The sequence below is a fragment of the Salminus brasiliensis genome, chromosome 3, assembly GCF_030463535.1.
Source record: "Salminus brasiliensis chromosome 3, fSalBra1.hap2, whole genome shotgun sequence".
Lineage (NCBI taxonomy): Eukaryota > Metazoa > Chordata > Actinopteri > Characiformes > Bryconidae > Salminus > Salminus brasiliensis.
In genome coordinates this window covers 40543216-40561237 of record NC_132880.1, presented here as the reverse complement: position 1 = coordinate 40561237, position 18022 = coordinate 40543216, and the positions used below count along the sequence as shown (strand labels likewise).

The following is an 18022-nucleotide window of genomic DNA, read 5'->3' as shown; positions in this document are numbered from 1 at the left end:
AGAACCATTTGTTTCTATAAATAACCATGTTTGTAAAAGAGAAGTGAAGGTTATTCAGACCTTTAAATGTTTTTTTCACAGTCTACTACAAATATGGTCCTTATGCAACCAAACGTGGTTCTTCTAGGCTTAATGGCTTAGCTCTGTTTTGCTAAAATCAATTAATCTGCCTCTGATAAGCGAAATGAAATATATATGTACAAACTATATAAACAAAGCTAATGGGACACCTGCTCATTCACTGATTGTCATGTTGTTCATTGTTTTTATTCATGTAGTTGCATTCAGCAATCGATTAACCATGTTGGATTATCTCCACCCCACTTCACCCCCAACTCCCCAACTCATCCCAAACATATTGGCTGGAGCACCAACCATCATTCCAGAGAACACAGTTCCACTGCTCCACAGCTCAATGCTGGTGGGCTTGTTACCCCTCTAGCCCACACCTGGCACTAGGCATGGTGCCAATAGGTTGATGTTTATGTGCTCCAGAGAGTCCTTTTATATTGGCAATACTTCTCTACAGGGACTAGACAAGCTGTGTGTGTGCATTTGCACATCTGTGTCAGCAGTGGGTGTGTTCATTAGAAAGTGTGTCCACAAACATTTGGACATATAGTGTATGCTATTAGAATTGTTTTTTTACACATACAAGAAATATCAGTGCTGCATTGTTATTAATATTGTCTTTGTTAGAGAAATACAGACGTGTTTAACATCTTACAGACGTTATTCTTTTAAAACCTCTTACCTTCAAAATTGTTACAATAGAAGAACATCAAAGGGTAATTTGGCTAACAAATCCCAGTTTGTGTAAAATGTCTCCTGTGTCTGAAAAAGCAGCTGGGTGAAAAGGGGACACATCCACCACACAGTGGGGTTCTATCCTAATGACTTAAGGTGAAGAGGGTGTTCCGCCTGTTGATATCTGCTCTTGGATATCTGCTCTTGGATATCTGCGCTTGGTACCATGGAGACCAGGTTCTGCTCTTAGTCAGCTCAACCTAATCACACCTTGTCAGGCTCTTGGAATGAAGGGTGCACATAACAAGCAGGCTTTTATTAAACACTTCCCAGGAATCCAGACCTCCTCATTTTAGCCCCTGTGTATGTACGTGCTGATTATTTCATGAACCACTGTGCAGTTTCGCACACTTTTAAATAGAAGACCCTTCAAGTTGAACCATTGAGAAGTTCTTCATCTTTCTTCAAATTAACACTCTTAAAATACAGGATCTGAATGGTTCCTGGCTTCGATGTAAAAACAAACCTTTAAAACTCTCCAACTTTAGGCTCTAGAGTCAGATATAAAGTATAAGCCATATTAGCTATTGTGGATTACTTAGAAACTACTATAAAACTATGATGTAATTTATAAAGTGAAAAGTGTGTCTGGCTACTGAAGTCTAAACTCACCGATACAGAAATATGAGTTTAAGAAGTTGAGAATGAGAATAAGACATATGTGACTGTTCTTCAACACATCCCATCACCAGACTAACATTAGGCTCTTCAGATTACCTTCCCTGGCCTGACCTCAACTCTATTGAAAAACAAGTAATATGTGGACTCCCAGATAGCAAGGTGATAGTGATACATTATTGATTTGATCAGATTCATAATTTTGGTTGAAATGTTGATATCAGTACTGTATTGGATCAATGGTACAGTATCAACGAAAGTTGGCAGCAATTACATTGGATACATTGAGTTGTAGTAGATTGGGAGATCATGTGACACAGGACACAGAAGATCACTTTTACATTTCATAATGTTCGATTTATGAGTGACTGTTGATGATCCATATTAGTTCTAACTAAATATTGATTATTAACTAAATTACCTTAACATTACTGTGGCAAAATGCCTGGTTGTGACTGAAGCTGACTAACTCGCTAGCTGTGTCTTCAGCTGTCAGCTAATGGCAATGCATACTTTTATTGTATAAGCTTCAGCATGGGGAGCATTTTTTTGGAGGGGGACAGATTTGTGCATACATGTATGTATTTATTTAAACAAATGCATTAATGCATATATTTAGACAAAGCTATTTTTATTTTATTGTGCTGATGATGACTGATATTTCTAAAACTTCTGAACCATAACATTTCTACATTTGACAAAGTCTCTTTTCAGTATTATTTTCCATATTCTGCTTTTCACAAAAATACCCTTACTGTACATAAAGCAGGGATGGTTTACCATATTGTAATGCAGTAATCTGATTTATAAAAGGTTTCAAATGATAGAAGTAGGTTTTCTGTTGATTTTGTTGTTAAAATGTCAATGTTGTTTCAATATTACTTCAATCTTCAATCTTTCAGTCTTCCAATCTGCCAAGAAGAGTGGTCAAATATCTAACCAGAATTCTGAAGCTTGTTGATGGCTACTAAAACCATCTAATCAAGGTGCAACTTGCTAAGACATTAAATCAATTATTGGGTTTGCTGATCCTGACCAAAAAAGTGTGTTTTAACTCCTGCTGGGCCAGAAAGGAACCGTTCAAAAAATAATAATGGAGAATCCAATATTGCCAAGACATTCATGTAGATTCTTGACCCCAACTTTAAAGTCAATGCGTCAGTGAGCATCAACAGTCAATGAACTCATCAGCTGGCTACCCAATCAGCACTTGCTTGCATGCTTGTGTCTTTCTGACCAAGAAAAACAGGAATATGCTGGTAAAGGTAGAAAAATATCTGGCGCAAAAGACTAGAATAATATTTTCTGATTAAATTTTAGCCATTTAACCCAATTCAGCCCATTGAATGAGGTCTCACTCAGGCTCACCCAAGCTTTTTCCATCATTTGACAGACTCCTCATACACTGGCTCTGGTTATAATACTGAGATACCCAGCAGATCAAAAATACGGGAAAGCTACAGTGAAATGCAGACATGGCGCTTCGGGTTTCAATTTTATGGAGGAATGATAAAAGGACTGTGGCTACACTACGGCTAGTTCCCCCTCTGTGATCATCTGGAAGCCATGGTCAGTAATACAGAGTATGAAGGAAGAGTCTTACTGTTGCAGCTGACTAAATGAGCAAATGGTGTTGGTCTCAGTCTATAAGATCAGCCCAGTTTTATTCAGCTTATCATTCCCTTGGATGTCTCTGAACTTAGCACTCAACACCAGTTCATTTCCAGGCAAATGTGCTCATTCACTGGTGTAAATCCTCAGTGATGAGCTGAAATCTGTGAGAACTATAATGTGATACAGAAAACGCATCATTTGCTTCCCTCTGCGCACCGCAGCCCTGACGTGTATAGATGACACGGTCGCGGTTTTTCATCTCTGGACTGTCAGCGCGGTGTTATCGTTTGACCTAGAGACTTACTCACACCTGTGGAGAAATGGGTTTCGGGGACGGGGGCAGTGACGTCACACGACTTCATCAGCCCCCACTCTGCATGGTATAAATGGAGAAAGTTTCCAAGCGTCTCCATGAAGCAATAAAGCAGCAGAAGCAGCAGCAGAAGCAGCAGCAGCAGCAGCGCAGACTAAACTCCGCCAGAAAGCTTTCTCTCAGCGCCTGAGTCCCTCCTCGCCAAAGCGCCCAGCACCATGGACAGCGCCAGAGCAGCCGTGTACCTGGGGGTCTTCATCCTCGCACTCAGCGTCGTCTGCCACGGCCAGGGGTCGCTGGACAACCGACTGTCAGCGCACGAGGAGCAGCTCGTCACCAGAGACTTGGTAAGAAGTTAACTGGTAGGATATTAAGGCTGGCATTCAGAGAACAGTTTGACTTAAGTTGAAGAAGAAGATGCTGAGGATGATGTTCAGGGCATTATCATGCAGTGTTGATGCAGCCTATTCACCGGCTGCCCTGCTGACCTGTTGCAAGTAACGCAACACGTCTGTTCTGTGAGCTGCTTTAGAAAGTTTATAGTACTGAACTGTGTAGTTTTAGAAAACTGACTTTCTTTATATCTGTCGTCTCTGCTGTTCTTGCTCAGGCTGAAGCTCTGGAAGATATGTTGGATGGAGACGAGGACAATCGGATATCACTGGAGAAAAAAGCCAGCGTCATCCCAAGGGTAAAAATACATTATTATTATTATTATTGTTGTTGTTGTTGTTGATATATTATTATTATTGATATTACTATTATTGTTATTATTATTAGTGGTGGTGTTGTTGATATTAATATTATTATTATTGTTGGTGGTAGTGTTGGTGCATAGTATTTGGCAATAGCATGTTATTAACCAGACAATATAACCAGATGCTTTGACTTTGCAGTGAATTAATAGAAAATACTGGGCATAAAAAACAACTGTCCAGTAAAACTGCACCTTTACTCATAGAAATAAAGGTGCTACAAGGGATTGTTTGACCATTTTGGTTGAAAAGATATGTTAGTGTGAAGAACCTCTGCATCATGGAGCGGTTCTTTAAATCTCCAGAAGGTTTTTTACCTTCACACATCTCTCACATTGTGTCCATTAAGGAACCAGAAGTGGTTCCCCCATGGTTCTTCTATTTTATGCACATAAACAAAAAATACACCACATTAAAGGTCCATTATGCATTCAAAATGATTAATCTATAATACAGGCCATCTCGTTCATATGAAGTCCAATTGACTGCAAATATGATGAATAATGTAGGTGTTTATTCAAACATGTGCTGATGCAGCATATTCAGTTTAAATCAGTGTATAAGAATCTGAACACGTGCGACAGTAAAACTAAGAACTGAGAACCCCCTGATAGACGTGAGGGAACTGCTGAGGATCCTGACAGTGGCTGTTTTGCAGTGTGATGTCGGGGAGCGCTGCGCTCTGAAGCATGGACCGCGCATCGGCCGCCTGTGTGACTGCATGAGAGGAACCGCCTGCAACACCTTCTTCCTGCGCTGCTACTGAACCCCAGAACTACATTTCCCATGGGCCACTGCGCGACCAGCCGGGAACGTGCTCCTTCGTCTCATTGTTTATTCGTGAATTTATATCGTTGACGTGTTAAAACTTTTGGCGTTGTATTGTTCGTAATTTTGGATCTTGACACATGTGTGTGATTAAGCATAGCTACGATTGAATAGATCTATTTTTGTTTAATAAAATGTCATTAAGGACAATTGATTCTGCATAACGTGTAATTAATCAGCCTACTGTAGTGTTTTTTTTTCCACTGTACACGTATTAAAACACGTCAAATAAAACCTGTCATTTTACGCATCAGTGTGGCGCCCCCACATGGGCTATTTGCACCCCCTTAATGTCAACCATCTCAATTCCACCAAAGCCTTGTAATTAGGAAGGCCAGCATCAAAGGGCACGAGGGGAACAAAGGTTAGCTTTAATACAGATCAGTGGGATGTGTGGACACAGCTTTTGCTGACCTGTGGTTACTTATCTCAGATGGGTGTAATGGGTCTTTCTTCTGATGTCCTCATCAAGGGCTCTGGGCTCCATGGTGAACTTTACGTAGCAGCAGTCTAAGACTCCTCTAAACAAATGCAGCAGTAAATCAGAGCATGTTGAGGATTAATGACGCTGTGCCCTTTTCCTACACCACAGCAAACCTTACTCCAGTACTGACTCTGACCTTTCGGCAATATCACAAAGATAACATGGCCGTACAGCCTGCGCTGACATAATCAATGGGTTTCCTGTCATCCGCTCCGCGTCAGCAGCGCACTGACATTTATTTCAATAAAACCTCAAATTAACTGACTGTCAGAACACTATTATGTCCATAATCTCCTGTTTCCCTGCTGCTGGGAAAGGAAGCAGGGCTGGCTGCTACGGACGTAGTAGGCCCATACACGTGTGGGTATGGAGGATTCTTCAATTAGGAGAACCCCATGTCCCCCATGTCCCCAGGTTATACATTCATGTTAGCTATGGGCTACTTTAGTACAAAGCTTAAGCATTAAACACCACAAAATGTAAGTGAGTAAGTTATTAAGTAAGTAAGTAAATCTTTAAGAATTACTTTCATATTTTAAACATCAGTATCTTGCTGTTTGGGCCTTGCCCCCAGCCCAAGCTTTCAAACTTCTCTGCTCCAATAAAATGTTGATCATTACAAAATCACAGTGTTTGTTTTTTTATAATAGCTTAAAAAGACACAGAATGTACATGATGTATTTACATTAAAGCAGTTTATTATCATCCTTAAGATCACTGCACGACTGTCATTTCAGGATTTTTTAATGGTCAGAGTTGACAAAGGAGCACATGTCAGCAAGGACTGAAGCAGGAAAAGTTCATAATTTACTCAAGTATTCCTCCTGACTGTGGAGTAGATACCATTACTACAAATATAATAATAATAATAATGAAATGATGATTTTTTATATGCTTTTCATATGTGTCTTATACAAGTTGTTAGGAAACCCTTGATCTAAGATATCTTATCCTGAACAGAATAGAAAAATGGTCATTACAGCATTACCAGCACAAAACTGGTAGCGATGGTAAAGACACCTGGTGACAGTACTGACAGGTTTTCAGTTTCACCATCATTAACTGTTTAGAAATTAAAGACAAATGCAAACTAAACTTCCTAAAATAGTCAAGTCAAGTCAAGTGGGTTTTATTGTCATTTCAACTACATACAGAGTACACAGTAAAATGAAACAACGTTCCTCCAGGACCATGGTGCAACATAGACACAGTGCATACAGAACACAAGTGCAACACAAACAAGTGCGGACAGACAACACAACACAGTACAGACAGAGAATAATAAATAATTGGGGGTAGTGTGCAAATTATGCAGTGTGCAATAAATATTGAGTCCAGTGAGGTAGTAAAGTTATTAGTGCAAATGCTTTGTGCAAAAAATACTTCCCATTTTATCTAGGATAAATGGTTGGAGAGAGAGAGAGAGAGAGAGAGAGAGAGAGAGAGAGAGAGAGAGAGAGTGTGTAACAGAAAATATATACTTATGTTACTGTTTTTTAGTCAATATGGCTGTAAAAGTCATCAGTAGAGAGCTCTAGAGAATACAGAAAAAGAGTAAAATTAGGCGAACCCATTTGGAATGACCTGGATTTCTGTATTCTAACACTTTTGTATTTGTATCTATTGCATCACCTTTTGACATAAAGTTAATCAGGCAGTAATTGTATCAAAGAGAAGATATTATTAATAAATATACTTCAAAATAAAATCATTTTACACTGACTTCCAACTTCCAAGTTAAGTTTTTTTTCCTTCTGCAGTAAAGTTGCTATATTTGACATACAAGGTTTTGGTCTGACAGCGATGAAACTTTGTCTTGATATAAATAATAACCAAATCACTGATAAATTTTTAATTCAAATGGTAAAAAAAAACCCTCGTCTAAAGAACTATCCATATACCAGCAACCACTCGATGCTCCATTGACTTACATCGCCTGGGAGATAAACAACACACACTGACCAGGGGTGGCTGGCAGAGGAGCCTGCAAAACAGGCCCACACAGCAAATCCGCTTTGTAGTAGAGAGGATTAACCTACACTTCAAGTTGCTCAAAGTCTAGACTATATGATATTCAGTCATTCGGGTTTAATACTGATAATCACATACAGTCTTTGTCATTGTTATCATAATAATAAACAGCACACACCACACAGGCAGCACAGGGTCGCTGATCTGCTTCAGCTAAGGGAATCTCATTTTCTCACCACCTTTTTTCCCACCCGTAATCTGACAAGCCATGCCCTTCTGTGTGAGGATTGGCTGGATGAGTCACTGAAAAAATCCCCAGCGCTGGGATTGGTAACCACCGTAATGTGAGCTCGAGCTACTGGCCAACCGTGAAGCAGGAGGCGGGGCTTGTCTGAATACAGGTGTGAACAATCACGCGGTTGGATTGTGTCCTTCCAGAGAGCGGCGGTAAGCTATCGTCTCGGTCACTCACAGACGACGTAAAGTCACATAATGGCTGATGTAACTTTGCTGCTTGTAGTTTGTGTAGTTTTATGTGTTACCTGTGTGGGAGCGAGACCCCCAGAAAACCTGCCCCTGGCGCCGATTGACGTTGATGTTGACACCAAAACAGAGCTGGTGAGTGAAGCTCCTGAGAAACTCTTCAATGAGTAGGCAACACTATCTGGAATATAACAGAGGATTGGCAAACATCTGCATCTGACCCAGTTAGGATTCAGTTAGGGGTTGGGGTAACTCCTAATGGAACATACACCATATTGACAAAAGTATTGGGACACCGGTGCATTCGTTGTTTCATTTAAAATCAAGGGTTTTAAAGAGTTGATCCTGCTTTTGTTGGGTTAACTGTCTCTGCCTCCCAGGGAAGAAAGCTTTTTACTACATTTTGGAGCATTGCTGTGAACATCTGATTGCATTCAGCGGTGAGAATGTTAATGAGGTCAGGCTGTTGGATGATCACCACCTCACTTCATCCCAAATATATTGGATGGAGCATCATCAGTCCAGAGAACACGGTTCTACTGCTCCACAGCTCAGTGCTGGAAGGCTTTATACCCCTGTAGTCAATGTTTATCTGCTCCAGAGAGTCCTATTCTATTCTATTCTATTCTACATCTTGACATGCAATCAAGCAATCTAAATGTGTACATTTGCTCATGTGTGTCAACAATGAGTGCAACTTAAAGTTGATTATAAGGGGTGTCCATAAACATTTGGACATATAGTGTATTTATAGCATGTATTAATAATGTAATTATTTTACATACAAAAGTTCACCTGCTCCTCTAGATGCTTTTGAAAACAAGGGCGATAACAGGGAGTTTGTTTTCCTGTTGCTGCTGCTCCTCTGTAAAGGCCTTACACTTGATTTCAGAAAATTGCTGTAAGGATTTGATGGAATTCAGCCAGGAGAGCATTAGGTACTGAAAATGCACGATTAGTTATAGATCAAAAATGCCTTCCAGGGGTATTGACTGGAGCTCCCAATCTCTGGAGAAGTCTGTTTCATAGCTCCATAGCCCAGTGCTGGGGGCTTTACAGCCCTGTCTACAGGCATGTTGACTTCAGACTCATGTTAGGCAACTCCAGGGTGTCCTGTTGTATCATAGAAGTGCTTTTCCATGAAGTAAAACCAGCTTGATCATAAAACTCATGCAATAAAACATGCGCTGTGCTGGTCAACCAGTGTAGGGTATGTTTTTGCCTGGATGACCAGCTTTTCGACCAGTTGGGCCGTACTCAAGGCCCAGCTTACACCATTTGAAACCAGTTATCAACCTAGCACCAAGGCTAGTAATACCTAATGTGTTTTATCTCTGCAGACAAGACCCTCACATGGAGACCTGCACACTGATGGTGTAGGCACGTTAAAGAAGAGGTTTAATCGTCTTCCAGGAGTCTGCAGGCGTCTGAAGAGAAGGAGAATAACAATTCTGGTAATTCTATCACATAACACACATACACATGAATGTTGAGAACACGCATCCCCCATTAATGTTGTTTAATGTAGGCTAATAGGCTTAGACTGACAAGCAGTACACAGTAGCATTACCTGCTGGATAAGTGTGAGAAGCATAAGGAAGATGTTCCTGATATACTGAAAATCTTTACCATTCAAATGGCTTCGTGCTTGCGTAGGTGTCCCTCATTACACTAAAAATAGAAGTGCAATAACAAAGGATTTATCATTTGTTCTCATGTCTTTTTCCTCTCCACAGTGCAATGTTGAAAAGTACTGCTCCGCTCGGAGAGACTCTCTGCATGGCCATATCTGTCCCTGCCCCAAAGCATCCAGATGCACTCACTTCTACTTGAAGAGCTTCTAAACTCTCAGTACACACAACTGCGAAAAACGACAAGACAGTTCTCATGTGCAGGCATTTGTGATGAGCATAAGGACGGATACACGAAACAGGATTCCCACTCCTTTAGGACTTTTCCAGGCTATGTTCCATACTTGGCAGCATACATACAATGAGTGTATTAAAGGTCTTTCAATATCAGTTTTACACACATGGCTACTGGATGTACTGTTCATAAACCGAGTACTATATTGTTGCTGTCAGACAAAAAACCTTGTTTTTCCACTTTTTAACATAGTTTGAATGTTGGTTCTTTACTTTGTTTCAAAATGTTTATAAATGGCACAGAATAAAGTAAAGTAGTTTTACATTGACTTCCAGTAAAAGTAAGGTATTTTTCTTCTCCTGTAAAGTTTTGTAGAATAGCAACAATATGCTTTTTTTTTTTTTTTTTTTTTTTTTTTTTTTTTTTTGTAAAAAAAAAAAAAAGTAAATCAACCCGTTTTTTCAAATGTGAGGCGCACTGGTTTCAGATCAGCTTTTGGAGTTTTACTTTGGCAGAATTATTGCATAAACAGTGCCTTAAACTCAATATAAATCTGTATAATGAGTAGTGGCCTATGCATCTATGTATGACAGAACACTGTTCAACATGGTGGGGGTGTGATGTATCTGTCCGATGGCAGTGAAGCATTACAAACTTTAATAAACAGGGCAGCAATAGCTAAAGGCAATCCCAGATGTTTCCATGACTAGAAGTCAAGTCCATACATTTCCAGGTTTTCCAGATTTGCTCAGATTTTGTAAACCCTCATTAAACAAATGCTGTAAAAATGATACTAAAAGAACACTCTCCATTTCTGTTTATTCTTCAGTTCCCTTATTTACACACAGAATAGGAAGTCTCTCCGATCTTTCATAAAAATACATTATCTACAATTTGAGGGGCCAGTAAACCTGGCCAATGGGGGAACCTTAGCCAAAAGCATGCAGCCTTTTCGCCCTAAATAAGATGAAACATGACTGCTTCACACATCAGATCACGTGACCAGTAATTTAAAACAGAACACTGACAATGTTAATCAGCATATAATGCAACTTTAGTACATTAACACAAAAAAACAAAACAAAAAAACCCTGCAGCGTTTCAGAGAGAAGTCAGCAGCAACACTAAGTGCAGTGCTCAGAGTATCAGTATACAGTAAAAGAAAAAAAAAAAAAAAAAAAAAAGATTTTCCAAACACAGCAACCAGGTAAGAGACAGATCTGACAACTTACTGAAAATCATGCAAGACGTGACCAAGAGGGAATGGTTGCCGTTTTAAAATGTCTAATGAAAAGAAATCATATTGAGTGAAATTATAAAATATACATATATATACTAATTACAATAATGCATCTCTGCACATTTTCTCAGGGTTAATGTGGTATTGTGGACAACTCAAACTGGAAAATGAGGCAAAGAGTGTATGAAGAGTTTCATTCCAAAACCCAAAACGCACAATAAAAACCCAATCTAACAATAGAAAATTAATCATCATAAAGCACTGAAATTTATTGTATGTGTAAAGCTCACTCCCAAAAATCTTATTCATCTCAATCACAAAAAACTGGATGCTTTGACTGAATTTAATTTTTTCTCAACAACAAAAAAGGCAAACATCCATTTTTGGTGAATTACATTCAGTCTAGTACGATATGGAAAAACGTTAAAAAAAAAAAAATAGGACTTGAGTTGTGTGATTAAAAAAAATCTCATACTCCTAAAACCATGTGTGATGTTTTAAACAAAGATCAGCACAGTGTTAGCGAGAACACATTTTAACAGCCATACACTTTGTGAGCAGAAACAGAAACCATCCAAAAATCTTTCAGTTGTTTCTCCTGTAATGTCTGAGTGTGTTCCTCCGTTTTATTTGGATGCTGACTCCCCTATTCCAATCTTCAAGGTTCACAGTTAAAACAGCATCACTGTAGCATAGCATAAAAAACCTGGGAAAAGGTCAACTTTGCATGGAAGCAGCCATTCGTCGTCCACATTTAATGGTCATAATGAGAAGAAACATAACAACTATTCTGAAAGATGTGGCAAATTTAGTTTACAAGTGTCCAGTGATCTTGATCTTGCGAAATCAATAACCTAGGACGTGGCCTGGTTACTACACTTGGTAGCACTTGGACCTCCTGGTCAGATTTGTGCAACATATCTCAATAAAGTTCGAAATACTAAATGGATTCAATCTGTCTGCGAACCTTTTCTGAGGCTTGTCGGTCTAGGGAGCGTTGCCGGGCGACCACCAGCAAGGCGAAGATAATTGTGAGCCCCAACATGGCGCCCTCAAATTTCCAAAATAAGTGCTCCTCCATCATTGCAGAGCGGCAGCTACCATAAAACGGGGGGGCAGAGAAAGAGAGAGACAGACAGAGAGAAGACAATTACTGAACACTTTACTTGAACATGACAGACAGTCCTACAGTAGATTGTTCACAGGACCAACCAGAACCACAGATCAAGGTAGCAACAACACCACAAAGCCAGATAAGAACCTACCTCTTGTACTCATCCTTGTTGGACTTGGTACAGTTAATCCTCTCCACATATCCTGTCTGGAGGCAGGCCGGTAAGGTCTTCTAGAGAGATTACGCAGGAAGATTTAAGATCACTCATTAAAGCAGAACACAGAGGTCAACTTTTATACCTGCAAACAGGGCTTATAAGGGCTTACCGCTTGAAAAGCACTGCATATGGTGCAGTCTGTTGCAACTACAAACTCTTCCACTTGCCAGCAGGGCATGGTTACAGTCCTTGTTACTGCAATTGAGAAACATGAATATTAGCAAAACAGGCCATGCTTAATGGTCCATACAAATACTACTCTATTTTGGCCTATTTTGTTCACACAGCAGATAAAAATGGGCCAAATCTGATCTTTTATGGGACACAGGTGTGTATCTGTTATTTGTGACATTGTGAATGGGCAAAAAAAAAAAAAAAAAAAAAAAAAAAAAAACAACGAAAAAGCCCTCACTGAATCTGACATTTTTGGTTCCAATTTGGGCCGCTTTTGTACAGTGGGGCAAAATAGTATTTAGTCAGCCACTGATTGTGCAAGTTCTCCTACTTAGAAAGATGAGAGCGGTCTGTAATTTTATCATAGTTATACATCAACTGTGAGAAACAAAATGAGAAAACAAATCCAGGAAATCACATTAAAAGTAAATTATGGTGGGAGATAAGGATTTGGTTAACAACAAAAGTTCAGCTCAATACTTTGTAACATAACCTTTGTTGGCAATGACAGAGGTCAAATGGTTCCTGTAAGTCTTAACCAGGTTTGCACACACTGTAGCTGGTATTTTGGCCCATTCCTTCATGCAAATCTCCTCTAGAACAGTGATGGTTTGGGGCTGTCGCTGGGCAACACGGACTTTCAACTCCCTCCACAAATTTTCTATAGGGTTGAGGTCTGGAGACTGGCTAGGCCACTCCAGTACCTTGAAATGCTTTTTACAGAGCCACTCCTTTGTTGCCCGAGCGGTGTGTTTGGGATCATTGTCATGCTGGAAGACCCAGCCACGTTCCATCTTTAATGCTCTCACTGATGGAATGAGGTATGACAGTAGGTTTGGTGTTCTTGGGATGCAACTCAGCATTTTTCTTCCTCCAAATACGACGAGTTGAGTTTTTACCTAAAAGTTCTATTTTGGTGTTATCTGACTACATGATATTCTCCCAATCCTCTTCTGAATCATTCATAGGCTCTCTGGCAAACTTCAGACGGGCCTGGACATGTACTGGCTTAAGCAGAAGGACACGTCTGGCACTGCAGGATTTGAGTCCCTCTCGGCGTAGTGTGGTACTGACGGTAGCCTTTGTTACTTTGGTTCCAGCTCTTTGCAGGTCATTCATCAGGTCCCTCCGTGTAGTTCTGGGATTTTTATTCACCGTTCTCATGATCATTTTGACCCCACAGGATGAGATCTTGCATGGAGCCCCTGATCCAGGCAGATTATCAATGGTCTTGTATGTCTTCCATTTTTTACAATTGCTCCCACAGTTGATGTATTCACACCATCTTGCTTGCCTATTGTAGATTCACTCTCCTCAGCCTGGTGCAGGTCTACAATTTTCTTTCTGGTGTCCTTCCACAGCTCCTTGGTCTTGGCCATGGTTACGTTTGGAGTCTAACTTACGTTTGAGGCTGTGGACAGGTGTCTTTTATACAGATAACAAGGTCAAACAGGTGCCATTAATACATGTAACGAGTGGAGGACAGAAGAGCTTCTTAAAGAAGTTGTTACAGGTCTGTGAGAGCCAGAAATCTTGCTTGTTTGTGGGTGGCCAAATACTTTTCCACCATAATTTAAATTCTACAATGTGATTTCCTAGATTTTTTTTTCTCATTTTGTCTCTCATAGTTGAAGTGTCCCTATGATAAAAATTACAGACCTCTCTCATCTTTCTAAGTACGAGAACTTGCACAATCAGTGGCTGACTAAATACTTCTTTGCCCCACTGTATGTGGTATTGAAATTAGATACATATTCGATATGCAGAATCACCCTACAAATCACCCTACCCATTCAGGTAGGGAATACATGTAATCTGATCCAATGTACACATTACTATGACAACAAGCATCATGTGAGTCCAGTAGGAGAGAAGTTTTTAGTTGCTTTGTTGTAAAAATTTTTTTTTTTTTTTTTTTTTTTTTTTTTTTTTACATTTCCTTTTTAAGTGCTGATTTCAGATTCAAGAATTATGTACTTCACCTTCACTTATTAAAGTTAGGGTGAGAGGAAAAGGTCATGTTCTGCAACATTTTGAGGCACATGAGATGGATGCCAGGCCCACCGCAGAGGGCACAAAACTCTGGATAAAAGTGCACAGTACAGACTGGTGGTCATTTATGACAGATTATCTCCTCCCTGCAAGAACATACCTCAAGCCTCTATTCCAGTAATAACACATGCTGCTGTCGTCTCATACAAGTTAGGCATCACGCGCAGAACACACTTTCCATTTGGGAATGTAAAGTGTTTACATGGTGATCACTGTTCTATTTAATAGATTATTTAAGAATTACCCCCCTCGTTCAAACAGATAGAAATTGTATTCAGAATTGAACTAGTCTATTACAACTGATGTGTATGCACAGACATGTTCTATTTAGACTACTAGGTTGCTTGTAAACTGCTGAGTTCACCTTTGCATGTCATTCTGGATGGAAGTGTTTGCTAAAAGCACAAAACCATGATTAAATTAAATGTTTAAATTGCGTGTGAACTGAATCATGGCTTTTGTGTACATCCTTACGTGGTAGGTCCAAAGCAGAGTGAATATTTAACATACTGTTCCCCTTACAACATTTGATTTCATTGATTCTGATTTTGTACCAGCTTTTGTTCAGTATCCCTGTTCTGCTAAGAATCCGGTAAATGTAATATATATATATATATAATAGCTAAACCCCACATGCGTTTTTGTTCAACTGTGCAAACACATTATAGGCAAGCTGCTTTGTGATTGTGAGTATTGATTATTGAGCTTCGACAGAACATTTATACGTACCTGCGGTCTTCTCTTCACTAAGGAGTGCTGCCCCAAACACTCTGAAAGCACAATAAAAACAAAGCGAAAGGTCACTGATAACCATCACAACTCATAAATTCATAGAGAATCCATATCTCAGAGTAGCACAATTGATCTGCCCTTAAAGGGAAATTTCCAAGAGATGAAAACCAGGGACTTATCAGCCTAAAATCACAGCCTTTAGTCATCTTATGGACTAACCTGAGAGACACCAGGCCCCAGAAGAGAGCGTGCAGGGCCAGGACTCTTGGTCTGAGACAGGCCATCGGGATCCTGCAGTCACTCTCCATCCCGCGGGCACACGCGCACACACACGCCGCCACTGCTACTGCTTATGAACAATCCCTCATTACTTCACAGAAAAGCTTTCCTGCCTGGGGGAAACACGAAGAGACAGGATGAAACAGGAGATTTAGGACGATGTGAGGTGTGGCTAATGTCTAAATATTCACACATCAACAAACAAAAACGGTACCGCCTAGCTTCGGCACACTTTCCTAGCTGTACATAAGGCAGCCTACCTCTGTGAGATGTGACAGTTAGACAACTGGCAAGCTGTTTTAGCCAAAAAGGACATCTGTATTATAAGCTTTAACTTTATTAGTGAAGAAAGCTGTAATTGTTTTACCAGTAAAACCTCGAATTCAGTATCTCTATAATGCAGTTTTTCCTAGCCGAAATTCTAATTTCAGATATCAACTGACGTGTTTACTAGTAATATCAGATCTACAGATCTATAAGTCTATTTGACATTATCAAGGATGACATACCCTTTATGTAATGTTGATTAGTCATCATGTTACCATTAATTTCCATTTAATCGTATTCTCACTCATCTATAGTTACATTTATATAGCAAAAAGTCCAATTAAAGATCTCTAATAAAATTGTAGCTCCAATAATACTGAAATATTAATACTGTATATACTAATACTAATACTGAACATTAATACTAAAACTGTTGATTTCTAAAACTACATTTAAAAGATCTGAATAATCTGAATCTGCACTTATCTTAAACATACATTAAAACTAGTCTAAATTAAATGGGACATTTATTGAATTAGCTTTTGCAGTAGCCATAATTCATTGACAGGTACACGGACCTGGACTTTTTTTTTCTCTGACTTTATCAGAATTACACTGGCGATACAAAACATAGATACGCTTAATTCAACTTTACCAGTAGAATTTATATACATATTATTGTAATTACAGACGGGAGAATGATATTTTATGTAAATCAATGGTACCATATGGGTAATCATAATTACATTAAGGATGTGTCATCCTGGCAATATGGCCATTGAGATTAGCTGTAGAGAGATGATATTATTGGTAAAACATCATAGTTGACTAAGACAAATACAGATATAACTATAGTTATATATAAATATAACTTCCACCAGCAGAAACTGCATTACAGGATCAGAAACTGCAGGTTTTGTATCACTGGTGGCATTTTAGGATAAAACAGCTTGGATTAAATGTCCATCACATGACAGTCATTTAAAACACTTGCCAGTTTTATCCATCATTAAGTTTTAACTTAAGACAGCCTAATGCTTCCTAGTAGGATGAAGGATGCTGCTGCACCATTTAAGGAGGAACAGAACACTGGTGGAAGAAGCGCCTTCAGCTCCATCCTAAAACACCCAGAGCTTGTGTACCAGCTCGCCAACGGGGGTAAAGACACCTCTGTCCTCTGAATACCCCAAGACACGTTTCTCCTCTTAACTTCGCTCCTAACTCAGAGAGGGAGGCTGAACGCTGGCTCGCTGTCTAACGCAATGTAGCTAAGCTGCTATCCCTGTTAAACACACGGGACTAATCACAGCCGGGTCTTACCTCAGACCACCAGCCCCCCGTCAGCGCTGTGAGGACGTGACGGGACCCGATGGAGTCCACAATGGTCAAAAACCGTCCCCGGTCGTATGACAGATCACTGCTCAGATGTTTTTAACCCGGGACTTTATTTACAACACAGAAGTGAAGACGTGACTGTCCGCCATATTGAACGTGAGCAATACGCTGACGTCAGATCCGGTTTGGTGACGTCTGCTTCTCCCCCTTCTGGTCGGGGTTTTAAACGCCGTGAAGTGAAACAACAGCGGTTTGGTGCAACACTGCCACCTACTGGCAAGAGGTGTGAACGGGAGAAAGGGGAGCTACACCTCTCTCCTCAGAGTCTAGGAAACAGATAAGATAAGATGTGATAAGATAGTCCTTTATTAGTCCCGCAGTGGGGAAATTCTCAGTGCCACAGAAGAAAGGGATAGCAAGACACTCAGTTACAAAAATTTAGATAGTAAAAAGTCACCACTAATATTATAACTATTACTGAAAAATTTAGATGAAACAGGTGTAGGTGTGTAATGTGGTCACTTACACTAAAAAGTAAAAAGGTTGCAGATAAATTTACCAAATGATTATAACCAGCTGTGTGGCACTGAATTTTGGACCCAGGCACAGTAGTTTGCCCTTCACCCTCCAAAGAAAAGAAGTATTATTAATAAGTATTTTTTGCAAGGTTGGTTGGTATGTAAGGGTTAAACAGCTGATAAAGTAAGTGTGCTTTGAATCATCTTGCTGTAGTTCAGTAAATGTTGTTAAAAAAAATCAATGTAATTAGAGGAAAACAATTAATTAATTAATTATTATTATTATTATTATTAATAATAATAATAATAATAATAATAATAATAATAATAATAATAAATAAAGTACAAAATGAGG

General features: G+C 39.5%; 3 protein-coding genes across 4 annotated transcripts; 2 read left to right on the top strand and 1 right to left on the bottom strand.

The window, feature by feature from the left end:
* The first annotated feature begins 3464 nt into the window (after nt 1-3464).
* Nucleotides 3465-5188, top strand: cart4 (cocaine- and amphetamine-regulated transcript 4). Its single transcript, XM_072674852.1, has 3 exons — nt 3465-3699; nt 3963-4043; nt 4766-5188. The coding sequence occupies exons 1-3, from the start codon at nt 3571-3573 to the stop codon at nt 4871-4873; spliced, it is 318 nt and encodes a 105-aa protein (XP_072530953.1). The 5' UTR covers nt 3465-3570; the 3' UTR covers nt 4874-5188.
* A 2652-nt stretch (nt 5189-7840) lies between these two features.
* On the top strand, nt 7841-9996 carry LOC140551427 (uncharacterized). The gene is made up of 3 exons (XM_072674851.1): nt 7841-8008; nt 9214-9327; nt 9610-9996. The coding sequence occupies exons 1-3, from the start codon at nt 7883-7885 to the stop codon at nt 9715-9717; spliced, it is 348 nt and encodes a 115-aa protein (XP_072530952.1). The 5' UTR covers nt 7841-7882; the 3' UTR covers nt 9718-9996.
* Nucleotides 9997-10541: 545 nt separating this feature from the next.
* On the bottom strand, nt 10542-17349 carry jtb (jumping translocation breakpoint). Of its 2 annotated transcripts, none has more exons than XM_072676160.1 (6): nt 17135-17349; nt 15488-15660; nt 15266-15306; nt 12420-12505; nt 12245-12321; nt 10542-12076 (listed from the first exon to the last, which is right to left on the bottom strand). In XM_072676160.1, exons 2-6 carry the CDS (start codon nt 15574-15576, stop codon nt 11920-11922), a joined length of 450 nt encoding a protein of 149 aa, XP_072532261.1. In that variant the 5' UTR covers nt 15577-15660; nt 17135-17349; the 3' UTR covers nt 10542-11919. The 2 variants fall into 2 exon arrangements, with proteins under 2 accessions (XP_072532261.1, XP_072532260.1); XM_072676159.1 differs by having other exon boundaries at nt 12245-12324; nt 17135-17347.
* Between the last annotated feature and the right edge of the window lie 673 nt (nt 17350-18022).